Source organism: Carcharodon carcharias, chromosome 32 (assembly GCF_017639515.1).
Source record: "Carcharodon carcharias isolate sCarCar2 chromosome 32, sCarCar2.pri, whole genome shotgun sequence".
NCBI classification, from domain to species: Eukaryota; Metazoa; Chordata; class Chondrichthyes; order Lamniformes; family Lamnidae; genus Carcharodon; species Carcharodon carcharias.
In genome coordinates this window covers 14,183,095-14,200,124 of record NC_054498.1, presented here as the reverse complement: position 1 = coordinate 14,200,124, position 17,030 = coordinate 14,183,095, and the positions used below count along the sequence as shown (strand labels likewise).

At 41.4% G+C, this 17,030-nt stretch overlaps 1 protein-coding gene across 1 annotated transcript in view; it reads left to right on the top strand.

Annotated features, from left to right (window-relative positions):
• Positions 1-17,030, top strand: part of LOC121271970 (potassium/sodium hyperpolarization-activated cyclic nucleotide-gated channel 1-like) — a 315,889-nt gene that overhangs the window by 44,945 nt on the left and 253,914 nt on the right. The window contains exon 2 of the mRNA XM_041178229.1: positions 14,310-14,733. Coding sequence (XP_041034163.1) covers positions 14,310-14,733 — 424 coding nt within the window. The remainder of the gene's footprint in view (positions 1-14,309; positions 14,734-17,030) is intronic.

Genomic DNA, 17,030 nt, shown 5'->3' with positions numbered 1-17,030 from the left:
GGCATCAGAAGAGGCATGAATTTGATTGGAATAGACTGGACAAGGGGAGAAAAGATAGAGTCACGATAGAAGAAATAAGTTCAGTGGGGCAGGAACAGGCTGAAATGTTGGGTCTACCAGGAGAGTCCTTTCTATGGATTTTGGGAAGGAGGTAGAAATGGGCTGTATGGGGTTGGGAGACTAGGAGGTTGGAGGCTGTGGAGGGATGCTCTCCAGAGGAGATGAGGTCAGTGACAGTCCTGGGAACAATAGCTTGATGTTTGGTGTTGGGGTCATGGTCCAGGGGCAGGTAGGATGAAGTATCTGACAGTTGGTGCTCAGCTTCTGCAAGGTAGCTTCTGCCAGACAGCAATCCAATTCTGTCCCCCATTTTGATTCTGGTTTTTTTTTGCCATATGTGCTGGTTTGAATCTAGTTTTTTTTTTTCTTTCAGGCAGAGATGTTCATTATTATAGCATTTACCCTCACCCTGGCCAAATGCTTCAGTTCTTTACTACAACTTTTACCACTCCCTTTGCCTTTTGCTCCAAGACATCTTTGTCATTTAATCTCTCCCACCATCTACCCTATCCCAGATCTTCCCTTTTGTTCTTCCTCCCACTCCCCACTTTTGACAGCATAGAACCCGTCATAATTTTATCCTCCTTCAGTTCTGAAGGAAAGTCAAATTTGACTCGAAGTGTTAACTCTGTTTCTCTCTTCACAGATGCTGCCAGACCCAATAGGTGTTTCTATCAGTTTCTGTTTTTATTTCAGAATTTTGCTTTTACATCTGTTTTAGGTGTTAGTTCAGGAGATATGTTGGACAGATGCTGGGAGAACTCCCTTGCTGTTCTTTAACTAGTGCAATAGGATCTGTTATATCTGCTTGGGGAGGCAAGGGGTGCTTGGTTTAACCCTTTATCTGAAAAGCTACGCATCTGACAGTGCATTACTCCCTCAGTACTCCATTGAAATGCCAGCCCAGATTATATGTTCAAGTCAATGGCTTGCTTCAGGGCTGTAATACTCTATGTTTCTAAGACTGAGATGAATTAGCAATTCTAAACAAATGAACTTGTTCCCTCAAGGCAATTGTGGATGTCAATGTCATATTATTACAAGCAACACTCCATAGGTAACACTTCAAGATGAAGTAAAGGATGCACAATCCAAATCATTTACCTATAGCTAACCCTTCAACACTTAGAAACTTTCACATCCAAACATTATTTAACTATTTTAAAATTAAAACAGCATTTAAATAGTTCTAATGGGAATCCACAATATCTACTGTCTGAGTGGGTAAAATATTTATTTCAAACACTAGTCTTAAGTTTTGGCAATTCTGGATTCATTGTTGCATTTCAATAACTTAAAGATTTAAATGACATACATACAGGATATTGGATACTTATCTAGGGATTATAAAACAATATAATTTGGCCAGTGTAAGGCACCATAGACAACGACAGCAACAGAATGTTTGCAACCATCATCTAAGATTGTGGCCGGCACATTTAGGATTTCCTGACATATGCCTAGCAACCTTCTGAGGTCTCGAGGTTGACATCTCAGTCCTCTGCAGCAGAGCTAGTATGTGGCCTTGCCCTCTGGCCAAACCTTATCACCCTGTTCTAACCCTTGCATTCTCATGGCCAATGATTTATCATGTAAAGACTCCCTCCTCTAGGTTATTCGTTGAAGTATGTATGATCACCAGTCTTTTGCTTGTTGGGGTCAGATCAGGTGACACTATATCTTTAGGAAGTCTGACATCCTCTTCTTGAAGTGACATAGTGGCCTCAACATTATTAAGAAAGAGAGGACAAAGGTTAGCTTTAAGCATGAAGGAGAAAGCAGAGATTAACGTGTGGCTGCTGAAAGCAGCTGCAGTTTGTCACATTGTGTGTGTAGGGGTGAGACAGAAGCCAGGAGGAGAAAAGGGGATAAGATGTGAAATAGCTTCTTATCAGTCATTGGGTAAATTCAAGACAGATGTTGATAGGTTTTTGGGCATTAAGGGAATTAAAAGATAGTGCCTTGTTGTTAATAGGTAATTCATAATTCATGTGTTTTGAAATGTAACTTTTAGTTTTAGGCATTAATGTTTTAACTGTAGAAAATGGGGACATCTGGTTAAGGAACTGTTTAAAAAAAATCAATTCTGTAACTCAAAAAAGCCCGTGTTTATTACGCTTAACAAGTAGCCTGTGTTTGTCTTGCAAGATCAGAGTTGATAGCGATAGAAACTTAAACAGTGAATGATCGGTCTTTAGGATTGTAATGGAGCCAGGGAGTCTGAAAGAGGGTAATTACATCCATTGACAGTAAAAATTATTCATATGGGCTGCAGAACCAACCATTGTTGAAGGTAAAATAATTTGTTTGTATTTCTGTTTGAGTCATCCCAAAACATGCCATGTTGCCATGGAGGTAATGATTCAGGGTGGAGCCTTGGTAAGAAGGTTAGAAGGTTTTTTGTTTAATTTATCAGTGTGTGTTTGATGACTAAAGCAGACAGTTCAATTTGAATCTCATGAGGCAAAAGCAGCTGGAAGATTTACTCTAGCTTGCAGCTAGTGGGCGATATCTACCATGGTCTTTAAGGCTTGTGGCAGAAAGCAGTCAACTTAAACTAAATCTTGGAAGGGGCTGTACTGAAGATGTGGGAGCAGACTGGGAAAAAAAAAAGTCTATGTATGTCCAAAGCCAGGACATGGAGTTGAAGCCGCCACAGTTGTGAAGTCTTTAAAGAAAATTGGAGGATTGCTTAGCTAATGGAAGGATCCCCATGTAACTTGTACATCAACGAATAGTTGGAATACTAATGAGAATTAAAGTAAATTCCAGAAGGCTTTGGCATCCCTTTTGAGTTGGTCCCAGAAAAAGTGAATGAACCTTCAAGATTTTGTAAGATAAGGGAGCTCTTGAGGGAAAGTGAAAAGTAGAAATGAGTTCATAACATCAGTCTTTATAAGTTATAGTGTTAAGCTAGTGGTGCTTGCTTTGTTTAATTTCTCTTTATATATATAATAAATTTATTTTTGTTAAAAAAATGAAATCTTGTAATGTAATTCTGTTGATTGATTGCTGGGTGTTAGAATTTCTCTTTAAATGGTAACTATTCCTAACATGTTCATAACAGCAGGAAAATGGAGTTAAGGTCGAAGGTCAGCTCTAATCCTTTTGAATAGTGGAACAGATTCAAAGGACCAAATAGCCAGCTCCTGCTCCTATTTTTTAAAATTCTTAACATTATACAAAGTTCTTTTCTGGTCCAGTGGCAACAGGGGCTTCCAAATATTAACATCATTCTTACAATCTGTACTGATTTAGAGCCATAGAAATGCTGAGGCACAGCTGTTAATTGTACATCAATTGCATTTAACTGTATGCAGGTGGAGGGCATTAATTGGGGTTTTACTTGAGCAGATATGAAACTGTGATAAGGTTGAGTTAGGAGGTGTATGCATGTAATGTTTCACTCTGCAAGTAAATATAAAAATTAGTAAAGATTGGCTCCAGTAAAACCTTCACCAACTGGCTTTCTAGACCATAACTCAGATCTGTCTTCCTTTTGACTGGCATTTATATAGTACCCTTCACATCCTCCAGATGTCCCAAGAGCACCTTACAGCTAATTTAATTTTTTTTTAAAGAAGTGCAGTCACTGTTGTAATGTGCTAGCCAATCTGCATGCAGCAAGCTCCTACAATCAGCAATGTTTTCACATAATCTGTTTTGGTGATGTTGTTTGAGGGATTACTAGTGGCCAGGACACCAGAGGAACTCCTCTGCTCTCCTTCAGAGTAACACCATGGGATCTTTTCTATACACTTGAGACAGCAGACAGGGTCTTTGTTTAACTTTTTACCTGAAATTTATTGCCAACAGTGTAGGACTCCCTCAGTACTGCACTGGCGTATCGCCCTGAGTTATGTGCTCAAATCTCTGGAGTGGGACTTGAATCCACAACCTTCTGAGTGAGAGGTGAGAGCACTTTCAACTGAACCACAGATAGCACCTACAGGTCAGTGGATGGATGAACAAGCCAGCCTGTTGTATCAAACTGTCTCAGGGCAACTGTGGGTCGGCAATAAATGCCAGTCTTGTCAGCAAGGCCAATGAAGAAATAAACAAATGGTTTAACACCTTCGTTAATATGGTGAACAGAGGGAGATTGTTGAAATGCATGATATATTCCTCTAAAAGCATTGGCAATAGTAATTTTTTGGCTAATGTATTGAAATAACCTGACAATTCAGACCATGAAATCTTTACCTTTATTTTACTTCTTAGGTAGAACTTTCTGAGTCACTTTAATGGAGTATTATACTGTTTTCTAAATTGAGGTTGAAAATTTGAGGGCATTTGAGATTGCTAATTTGATGAATACTCCCATATCATCAAACAAACTGAATCCCATCAGATTTTGGCATTTAAAGGGTACTGGATCACTTCAGTGAATTACAAGATACCAATTTAGACAGAGTTTAATTGCTACCTTTTAATTTTGTGCTTGACAAACAGGTTTCTCTTTCCAGAAAGGGATAGTATTATTGAGAGGGTACATAATATGGCTTGTGTGTTATTGAGGGAGGCACAAAATTAGTCTTAAGAGGTAACACTGCACTGGAATGTTAAGGGGTTAGCTGTTCATTTTGTATTGTCGCATTGCTGTTTACTAATCTGCAAGTCTTATTAACTATATGGTCTCAATAGGAATTTATGGTATAACTATAACTTTTTTAGAGTATAAAACGATCACAGTCAATGAGCTATATTATTTTAAAGCAAGCAAATAAATAATTTCATTTATGTAACATCTTGGCAAATGCACAACATTTCAAAGTGTTTCAGAAACAATGAATTACTTTGAATTTTACTGCCCATTGTTTTGGAAGCTAAAACAGTAAATATTCTTCATGCAACAAAATCCCAAACAGCACTGAGATGAACGGTCAGTAAATCTGTTTAGGGTGTTGTCTGTTGAGGGCGGAATGTGGGGCCAAGATAGTGGGCAGGATTTTCCTCCCGTCGGGAACAAAGCTGAATGGCACGCTTCCGATTGGCACCCCGGTAGGGGGCGTGGTGCCATTTTACGTGGACGGGCCAATTAAGACCCATCCAGCGCAACGTCCACACGGAAGCGCTGTGTACCCCCTGTGCAGGCAGGGGGGGAAATCCCTAAATCGAGAGTGCCCACTTTTGCGCATGCGCACAAAAGAACGCATTTCTCCTTGAGGCTAAGTGCTGCCTCAGGGAGATCGGTTGTTCTGTGACAAATATTAAAAATAGAAAAGAAAGACATTCTTGACATGTCCCCTCATGTGACACTGTCACGAGTTGGGACAAGTCCATAATTTTTACAAAAATTTTAATAAAATTTTTAAAAACCTACATGAAACCTCATCCTGCCCGTGGATGAGGTGTCATGTTTTTTCTAATTCTCACCAGGGCTCCTGGCCTGCCGACCAATATTAAGGTTGGATGGGCAGCTCCATTAATTAGTTAAATGACTCTGTCAATGGCCTCAGAGATGACGCTAATTTCTAAGCATGCAGGAACTTTATTTATAGAGTTTTACACAATCCTTTAAACTGTCCTTCCAGCTTAGCTCCTTGCATCTTCTGTGCTGTCTGCTTACTATGCTCTGAGTCAACATCCAGGTTTAACCAACCAATCACAGTGAGCAAAGATTAGTTGCCAGATTCACATAATTAAACACAGAATAATTGAACCATTGAACACTACACCATCCCAGGAGCTAGTGTGAAATCAGGCCTGGCATTTCAGTTTAGTCTTTAGTGCTAGGGGTGCTGCGTTGCTGAAAGTGCAATCTTGCAGATGAGATGTTAATTCAAGCAGATACGAAAGACTCTGTGGTACTATTTTTCATCGTCTCTGGATTAAAATCCTGAAACTCCCTAACTGAGAGCACCGTGGGAGCACTTTCACCCCAAAGACTGCAGTGTTTCAAGAAGCAGGCCCATCACCACCTTATCGAGGACAACTAGGGGTGGGCGTTAAATGCCTGCCTTGCTAGTGGGGTGCGCATATCCTCAGAATGAGTTATTTGAACAAAGGCAATGGGAGTTATCCCAAAGGATTAATCAATTTTCCTCCCTCAACCACCAGATTAACTGGCTTCTTATATCTTCCTAGCTGTGGACATCTTGGTTCTGTAACAACAGCAAAAGTACTTCAAAAGGAATTCACATTAATTCACATTTTGGAGTACTGGGAGGATATTGTAAAGGTGTTGGATGAATACAAGTTCTTTCTTTTAAGGAAGAGATAGCACAGTTGACTTGCCTGTGTCATTTCAACACCTTTGGAGTTCCGTACTTGTGTTTAAATGTACTTTCTCAGCGCTCCGCTTCAACTGCATTAAAAACAATATAAAACTGGCAATGCAGCTCTTGTTAAATTGACATAATGGCAGCATTATAGATCTCAATAGATGACTATAAATTGTTCCAGATCAGTGTTAAATAAACAGCAGGAGGGTGGTTGTACTTGCAATAGTAACCCACCAAGTGGTATTATGGTCTATTTGTTTCGATCACAAGTTGGATTATTTGTGTAGACAACAACCAGAAAGCCATCTGTTCTTCTTGTGCCTCATGCTGCTGAGGTGTCGGAATGAGAAAGCCAACATATTAATCATCTAAGATGTTAGTGGGTAAGCCACATCCCCGTTGGTGCATTAATACATGGTGCCACAAAGTATTATTGCATTTCCCAGAAGGTGATTTCTGAGCACAAACTATCTATCAGTCTGTCTTGGAAAGGTGTCCCAAAGGGGAAATATTTTTTCAAGAGAGGCAGGAAAGGGAATTTGAAAGCTCTGGCATCTTGCGCATGTCCTGGCAACAAGTAGGCCTGGACTTTAGGTGCTAGCCAGGGGATCACTGGCTCTCCCACATCCTCTGCCATTTCAGGAATGTTCTACCACAAGTGATAGACATTGAACATATCTGCTTCAATTTGGTTGTGCAGCCCTATAGTGCATTAATGATGGGATATGTCATTGAACATCATTCCAATTATTAAGGCCTAAGTAATACGGGGCATCTGGAATGATATTTCGTTTGACATCTAGTGTGGCACAATTAAAATTAAAGGACCATTTTCTGCAGTTCAGTCTAAAAATAAATCCAAAAATTAATCCTTTTCTAGCCTTTGACACAGTAACTTCCATCTCCCCAAAACCTGCAAGGCAAACAATCCACAGCTTGCCAAAAATATTCAACTGGGGCTAACCCAAAAAATTGGGTTGTCCAACAGGAGTCACTGGGGCCAGCCACAAATCCAACTGCCATTCCACTCCTCTTAAAAGAGAGAAACAACATGTAATATTCTCACTCTTGGCTGAGGAATGAATGACATTTCTAAATTATTTTAATAACAATGCCAGCTCTTCTTGGATGTATTGGGACATCCTTGTGCATCAAATTTACTTTACAAATTACACTGAAAGGGAATGTGCTAAGGTGAAAGGTAGACTCAGATCAAACTGGTCAGCTCTAGGCTCAGCCATCCTCAACATTTTCCTTGCCAAGTTTTATTCTTGTTCTACGATGAAGCAAATATGAGCCCTTGTGCCCAGGTCATTACCCCAAACCATGAGGCAGACCTTGCCTGAATTACAGGAAACTACCAGCCTAACCATAGTGTTGGTGCTGTTGCAGATCACTCAGGGAGTGTAAGCCACTGTGGCAAGATACAATTTTAAATGCATGTCTGTAGGCTGGAGCTGGATAGTAATGTAAGAGGCTCCAATGCTCTTTCCATTACATGGCTGACCGGGAATCTTTCCCACTTTTACCGCCTGCCACTGGCATACGTTGGAAGGATTTGCGGGTTGATAATCAACCTGTTTGGCCACATTATGAAGCACCTTCCTTGGCCATAACTCCTGGGGTGGAACTTGAACCATGAGCTTCTGACTCAGAATTAGGGTTGCTACCCACTGTGCCACAAAACCTCCTCATCCTAAACATAGAACAATCGAAATTTCCAGCACACATGGCAGTCATTCAGGTTATTGTGTATGTGCTGAATCTTTGATAGAGAAATCGAAAATTAATCCGCTGCTATGTTCTCACCCATTAGCCCGAAAATTCCTTTTTGCATCAAACATTTATCCAGTTTTCTATTAAAAGATATAATTGTCTCTACCTCAACTATTCCTAATGGCAAAGCACCCCAAACTCTAATAACCTTCTGCTCGAAGAAATGTCTCCTCATTCTCAATGGATTTTTGATTGATCACTCCTCAATCTCAAATTAAATGAGTTGGTCTTTCTCAATTAACCCTATCAAACTCTTAATTATTTATAAACCTTCATTGAACCTTCTCTTGGCCTTTGGTCCAGTAGAAAGAGTTTGAGAATCTGAAGTTATTCCTCATAACTAGTTTCCCATTTCTGCTATGTCAAATGTGCTCGACTAGCAAAACAAAGAGAAAAACTACTTCAACACAGCACATAAGTATAATTGTTTCAGAATAACTCTGCCTGCACAGCAGCTTTAAACTGGTTGTATCACGTCCCAGTCACTCACTCACTAATGCTGTCCAGAAATGAACAGATTTGGTCACTCTCTCTTCTTGGTAAACATTGCCAGACTTGTCCTGCCAAACTGATGCTGGGTTAAGGTTGTTTTTAAGGTGGACTAATACTCCACTCATCTTCAGATCTTCCAGGATGGATGCTTATAATTTCCTTAGAAGCTGATCACTTATTTCAGGTCACATGTCACACTTTTAGTTGGAACAGACTGCAAATCTGGTTTGAGGCAATCTGATAAATCAATTGCAAGTATTTCATTTGGTGATGAAAATTAAGAGAATGTGTTGTGTTGCTGGTTTAACCGCCCTGCTAAAGGAGGAGGGTTTTATGTGTGAAACTGGTGGAATTTGTTAAAATATAAATAGATGTAGCAGCTTGTTCGCATAACTGTTCTCAGAATGTGTTATTACAGAAAATCACCACTTTTGTCATGGGTTCTAAGACTGTAACCTTTCCCTTTCAAAGCCTTTTCAATTAGGCCTCACCATCCTATTGTCATTCTTGTATTGGAGAATTTTGGTCTCTATCAAAAAGAACGGTATTGCTGTCTGCTGAAATCCATCTATTTGACCAAGCCTTTGGCTACCCTTCCACCTCTCCTTCGTTATCTTCATTGCAGGATGACTTCAGTTCAGAAGTAGGGATATGTCACTGAAGTTATACAAGGCCTTGGGTGAGACCACATCTGGAGTATTACGTGCACTTTTGGTCTCCCTACCTAAGAAAGGATATACTTGCCATAGAGGGAGTGCAGCAAAGGTAAACTAGGCTGATGCCGGGGAGGGAAGGACTGTGATATGAGGAGAGATTGGTTCGACTGGGCCTGTATTCACTAGGGTTCAGAAGAATAAGAGGGGATCTGAATGAAACGTGTAAAATTCTAACAGGGCTAGACAGATTGGATGCAGGGAGGATGTTTCCCCTGGTTGGGGAGTCTAGAACCAGGGGCCACAATCTCAGGAGACGAGGTGGGCCATTTAGGACTGAGGTGAGGAAACATTTCTTCACGGAGGGTGGTCAACCTGTGGAATTCTCTACCACAGAGGCTGTGGAGGCCGGGTCATATTCAAGAAAGAAATTGATAAGTTTTTGGATATCAGGGGTATCAAGAGGTATGGAGAGAAAGTAGGAATATGGCGTTGAGATAGAGGATCAGTCATGATCATATTGAATGGTGGAGCAGGCTCGAAGGGCTAAATGGCCTACTCCTGCTCCTAGTTTTTATGTTTCTGTGTTTCACTGTGAAGCATCTAGAGATGTCTTATATTGAGGGTATTATGTAAAAGCGTGTTGTTGGCAACAGAGACAGCGTAGGCTGCGGACGATTGCAAGAGAAGTGAGGTACTAAAAGCTCAAATGGATATTAACTTCAACTGAATCTGAGGGCACATCTGTTTTCAATTTTTTTCCTGGTGTGCAGGAAATATGTAGAATTATAGGGGAAAGCACAAAGGATGGCCACGGGGCTGATTCTTGAATTAGAATGCTGATTTATGAGGAAAGAAGCTGTGACCTTACTCTTTTGAGAAGAGAAATGGGGAATGGGGAGAGGAGCTGTTGTAGGATGGCCGAGTTGTGCTAATAATGATATAGAGTTGATCAGCAGAAACTTCTTGGGTGGGAACATTACGTTTATTTACAAAATACTCAACTACACATGTGCTTTCAACTCCAACTCTGGGCAGAATTTAGCCCTCGATGGACGGCGGGCGGATAGCTGAACTCCGCCACCGAAACGGGCCCGGCCGCCATTTTGAGTGGGTGGGCTGCCCGACGAGAAGTGCTTTGCGCTTCCTGTGCGGAGGGGGAGGGACTCCCCAGCTGTCAAAGTGCGCTCGGTCGCTCATGCGCACGAAAGAGTGCCCATCTCCCTGAGACTAAGAGCTGTCTCAGGGAGGTTGGTGGCAGTTTAAAAAACATCAAAAATGCAAAATAAAAAAATTATTAACATGCCCCCCTCATGTGGCAATGTCACACGAGATGGGACATGTTAATAAATATCACATAAACTTTGTTAGGGATTTTTTAAACAGACATGAAGCCTCATCCCGCCAGTGGATGAGGTTTCACGTTTTTTCTCCTTCCCACTGGGGCTTCTGGCCTGCCCACCAACCTTTAATTAGCTTAATTACCCAGTCAATGGCCTCAATTGGCCATTGACAGGTCGGCGGACGGACAGCTGATTGCGCTGTCCGCCCGCCTTCCTGAATATTTAAATGGGGCGGGATGACGTCTGGGGATTCCTCCCAACGTCATCTTCCCGGCGACAAGCGGGCCCCACCCCCAAATCGCCAACGGAAAAATTCTGGCCTCTATCTCTGCACTGATTGCTGAGGCAGCTTGTGCTATTCTCCTATTGGTTACTATACATCATGTGATCTTGCCGAACACGTATTATTCTTAAAGGTACATTACACACTAAATAAAACCATAATTACTACATTCCTTCCCCTTTAACTCAGCTATACATATTACATTTACAAGTACAAATTTTTCAAGACACATAATATTTACACTGGGTAAGGAATTTACCAGTTCAGTCTTTCAGGTGGTTTCCTGATACGTGTGGAATGTTTCAGCTCCACAACTTCAGATTCTTTATCAGGAACCACCTTTTCCGGAGTTGCCTGAACATCAGGTGCTTCGATAGGCACTTGCAGTTCTGTATCCTCAACTCTTACAGGAACATCAGACATGTCAGTCCTGGGTTGAGTATCCTCAACAGGAAACGCAGGCCCGGTCCTGATCACTGGTGGAATCATATCTTGGTGATTTTGTCTCTCTCTTCCTTAAATAGTCCACATGTTTACAGATGATCTGGCCTTCCACCTCCACATGGTAAGATAGAGGTCCAGTCACCGCACTTATTTCACCCGGAAACAACTTTGTTCCTTTCCTGAAGTTTTTCACGTATGCCAGCTCTACCATGGTAAATTTCCTCTCATGACTATGCCAGTCATGTGTAGTTTTCTGGCTTCCCTGTCCCCTTTCCACTGTGTGCATGGTGAAATTTCTTGACACCGAAGAAGATGGACAGGCCTTCTTTCTCCATCTGCGAGTATCCCTTTTCCGCTGTGATGAGTGCTCTTGATATGTAACGTATTGGCCGTTCTGTGCTGTCATCCATCTGATGAGAGAGCACTGCTCCAGCTCCATAGGGAGATACGTCACATGTCAGCATCAATTCTTTCATTTGGTCATAATGCACTAATAGATTGGACAAGTGCAACAATTGTTTTACCTTTACGAAAGCTTCTTTCTGCGGTGCCTCCCAAGACCAACGCTGGTTGTTTTTGAGTAGAGAATGCAGGGGGACCAGCACTGTAGACAAATTGGGTAAGAACCGCCCGTAATAACAGATGCCTCTCTTTGGCTCTCATTTTCTCCTCACCTGGGTGGAGGCCCTGTGAATCTACCCGGTGACCCAAATAGATTATCTGCCTCGCTTGGAACGTGCACTTTTCTTTTTTTAAATGCATCCCAGCTTGCAAGAAACGCTTTAAGACTTCTTCTAAGTTTGCCAAATGTTCTTTTTCAATGAATCCTGTCATCAATACATTGTCTGAATAGATTACAACCTGGGGAAGTCCCTGCAGTGAGCTTTCTATTGTTCTCTGAAAGATGGCACAAGTGGAGGAGACAGAGAAGGGTAATCGTGTATATTGGTACAACCCTTTGTGGGTATTAATTGTGACAAATTCTAAGGAGGTATTATCCAGCTCTAATTGTTGATAAACATGACTCATTTCAAACATTGTCCCTCCTGCCAGCTTGGTATACAGTTCCTTGATTTTTGGAATGGGGTTCCTGGCTAGCTTAGCTACTTTATTAACCGTCAGTCGCCACAAATTTGGACGCTTTGGTCGGGTTTAAGGATGGGGACTATGGGCACTGCCCATTCTGAGAACGGAACAGGTTGTATAACGCCCAGTATCTCTAGCCTGTTCAGCTCAATGTTGACTTTTTCTCACAGGGCATATGGCACCGGTCTCACCATATGAAGTGAGGGGTTGTTTCCGTATCCTCATGAATCTTGGCCTGCGGACCAGTTTGTCCTTAAAGACAGTGGCATAGTTTGTAAGTAGCTCCCATAGCCCATTTCTTCTCAACTAGAAAATTTCAGCCCATTCTAACTTAATCTCCTTTAATCAATTTCACTCAGGAGTCTTGTCCCTTCATCTGCTACCACCATCAATGGTAGCTTTGCCGATTGGCTTCCATAATGGACAGTTACTCTGCTTATGCTTTTACATGAATGTCTTCACCCGTATATGTTTTTAGCTTGGTGTCTGTTTCTTCTAAATTTAATTGATGTTCACCATTATTCAAATGTCTGAAGGTATGTCCCCCAATTACTGTAGTGGGAGCTCCCGTGTCCACTTCCATTCTGTTGTAGGGTGGCTGAGTTATACTAATAATGATAGAGTTGATCAGCAAACACTTCCTGTGCGGAAACATTAAGTTGATTTACAATATACTTAGCCGCAACTACACGTGTGCTTTCAACTTCAACTCTATCTCTACACTGACTGCTGAGAAAGCCCATGCTACTCTCCTATTGGCCACTATAGATCATGTGATCTTACCTAACAAGTACTATTCTAAAAGGTACATTTCACACTAAATAAAACCATCGTTACAACAGGGACCTTAAAGATTTGCATGGATGTGGAGAATTTGGATCCAAGAACCTTCTATTAACTATTTTAAAAAATATATATTTCATGGGATTTGGGCATCACTAGCAAGGACAGCATTTGTTGCCCATCCCTAATTGCCCTTGAACTCAGTGGCTTGCTGGGCCATTTCAGAGGGCAGGTAAGAATCAACCACATTGCTGTGGGTCTAGAGTCACATGTAAGTCAGACCAGGTAAGGATGGCAGATTTCCTTTCCTAACAGACATTAGTGAACCAGGTGGTTTTTACGACAATCGATGATAGTTTCACGATTACCATTCCTGAAACTAGCTTTCAATTCCAGATTTACTAATTGAATGCAAATTCCACCAGCTGCTGTGGTGAGATTTGAACCCATTAGCCTGGACCTCTGGGTTATTAGTCCAGTGACATTACCATCATACCATCATCTCCACATCACCCCTCCCCCCATTATTCATAACATAGTTATAGACAATAAAATAAAAATAAAATATATAATAAAATAATTGCACAATTATGAATATAATTGCAATATTCAAATAATTACAGTGCATTGCAGAATGCAGGTCTCCTTAACTTACAGAATAAAAATGAAAGGCCAACTGCAATCTGCGTGTTGTATTAAAGACCATAGCTCATGTGTTGGCAGGTTGAGTTCATTAAATTTTCAATCATTAGATATATACATTCGGGATAAAGGAATAGAAGAGTATTATTAATTGTATATTAATTGAGGTGGTGGAGATTAACTGGGGATTCACTTGTGCTCTTATATGAAGGAGAAGACTGAAATTGTGGTTGTTGGGTTTGGAGGTGTATGTTTACAATCTGTATCTCTGTTAATAAAAGCATACAAATATAAAGATTAGGAACCAGATCTATCCTTGAGCCACTGACTATCAGGATTATATCAATTATGCTGATAGGGTTAGAGGAAGAGAGGTGAGAGGAGGCTTGTGTGAAGCATAAATTCTGGTCTGGACTGACTGGGCTTAATGGCTTGTTTCTGCATAATTCAATGTCACTTTTAATTGCTTTCAGTTTTACCTCAGTAAAGTTTGAAAATAAAATGGCTGTACTTCTCCTTGCAGGTTCTATTGGGACCTGACGATGCTTCTCCTCATGGTGGGAAACCTGATCATCATTCCTGTGGGAATCACGTTCTTCAAGGATGAAAACACCACCCCCTGGATAGTCTTCAATGTCGTGTCTGACACCTTCTTTCTTGTCGATCTAGTGCTGAATTTCAGAACGGGGATTGTTGTGGAGGACAACACGGAGATTATTTTAGACCCGCAGAGGATCAAGATGAAATACTTAAAAAGCTGGTTTGTGGTGGACTTCATATCCTCCATTCCAGTGGACTATATTTTTCTAATAGTTGAAACGAGGATTGACTCGGAAGTTTATAAAACTGCCAGGGCACTGCGGATTGTAAGATTCACCAAAATCCTCAGTCTTCTTCGGTTGCTTCGGTTATCCCGACTAATTCGTTACATCCATCAATGGGAAGAGGTAAGTCTCCACTTCTTTATCTAGCTCCAGTGAAGCCTTGTTCCTCTGAGGAGTCTGGCAATTCCTGTCCTTAGCAATTGCAAGTTTCTGATGCCGAATTGGTGAATTAATTATTTATTTTATTCTTTCGTGGGATGTGGGCGTCGCGGGCTAGGCCAGCATTTATTGCCCATCCCTAATTGCCCTTGCTCAGAGGGCATTTTAAGAGTCAACTGCATTGCTGTGGGTCTGGAGTCACACGTCTAATAAACAAGTGTATCTTTATCAGAAAAATATTCTTTTCCTGTCACTGGCTTTGTTACAGTGGGTGGTCTTTTACTTGGCTCACTAACACTGCCCCAATTCAATGGGACAATGAAAGGACCTTCGTGAACCAGATGGGTTTTTGCAACATCAGATTTTTAATTCCAGATTTTTAGTGAATTCAAATTCCACCATCTGTTGTGGGATTCAAACCCAGGTCCCCAGAGCATTACCCTGGGGATCTGGATTACCAGTCCAGTGACAACACCACTAGGCTACCACCTCCCCTTATCTATACTATGAAATGTGGACCTGGATTCTCCTTTACAATCAAGGCAAAAAAAAAAAAATGACAGAAAATACAGGTTGTGAATCTTCCCGCTTGGGAATTCCTGAACCTTGCCCCTTCCCCACATGCAAATTATTGGCAAGGTTGGCATTTGTACTGGATTTTCCTCACACCCATTCTGTTATTGCCACTTTCAGACCACCATGACAAAAGGTGGCAGTAGGCTCTAGGAAGTTTTGATGTGCCTCCTCCCCTTTCAGGGAAATGGCCATGTAGTGGCCGCTTCTCCATACCAACCCCAACCATTGGCATGTTTAGGCCTAGGCCCCTGTAAAGGTCTCCAAGGCTGTTGTCTTTTATTTCCAAACCTGCAGCACTGCTATCATTTCTTCTGGGGGTCAAAGGTGGGTGCTGCCTGAAGAAAGGCAGACTTGTATTTATATAGTACCTTTCACGACCTCTCAAATGTCCCAATGTGCATTACAGCTGACTAAGTACTTTTGATGTGTAGTCACAGTTGCAATGGAGGAAATGTGGCAGCTAGTTTTCACACAGTGAGATCCCATAAACAACGATGTGATAATGATCGGATAATCTGTTTTCTAGCTGTTGGTTAAGAGACAAATACTGCCTGCAGGTACTGAGGAGAACTACTTGTTTCTTCTTCAAATAGAGTCTTTTAGATGCATGTGCGTTTTTACAATGCAGGCAGCCCCTCAGTCTAATATCTTATTCAAAATGACAGGATGTCTGACAATGCAGCACTCCCCCAGTTAATGCATTGGAACATCTGCCTAGAATTTGTACTTGAGTCCCTGGACTGTTTGAACCAGAGGTGAGAATGCTGGCCACCTCTGGGTCACCTCTCTGGATGGTGGAACATTGTCCCATTGAATTGGGGGAGTGTTAGTGAGCCAAGTAAAAGACCACCCACTGTAACAAAGCCAGTGACAGGAAAGGAATATTTTCCTGATAAAGACACACGTGTTTATTGGACTTCTATAAAATTAATATATTTGCTGTAGAGGGAATTCTGAGTATGGTATTATTTTTAGCATTAATGTGCTTGCATACTGTTAACAAAGCCATTAATCCAATAAGACAGCTTTATTTGGTTTTAATTGTGCATACAAGATTAATTAGTGCACTGATATTTAAGGGTAAAGATAGAATGATGAATGACTTGGTGTGAAAAGAGAGAAAAACTAACATTTATATAGCGCCTTGCACAGCCACTGAACATCCCAAAGCACCTTGCAGCCAGTGGAATACTTGTAAAGTGCAGACACTGTTATGATGTAGGAAACTCACAAGGACTTTTTACCAGATTGTTCCCTTTCCCATCCCAAAAGTCGCTCCTTCCTAATGCTGGGAAGGCTAAACGAGGATAATTCCAAGGTTATCAGCAACGGCCAAAATAGCTTTGCAATGTAAATGGCAATGAACCATCCTTTTTCTTCCCTTTGGATTGAGGATGACTTGCTTCTGCTCTGGTATGATGGATTCGGAACTGGCTGATAGGTCCAAAGTGCAATTCAAGGGTCAGGTAGATGGGTTGTTTGGAGGTTGGTGCGCTCCCTCCAGTGCCTCGAGCTTTCCTCTGCACGTTCCTGACATGCACATGGATCTAAAAGACCCTATCGGAAGAAGAACAGAATAATTTTCCTCAGTGTCAGCAGGCAGTATTTATCTTGCAACCAACAGCAATAAAACAGACTATTTGATCATTATCATGTTGTTGGTTGTGGGATCTTGCTGTGTGGAA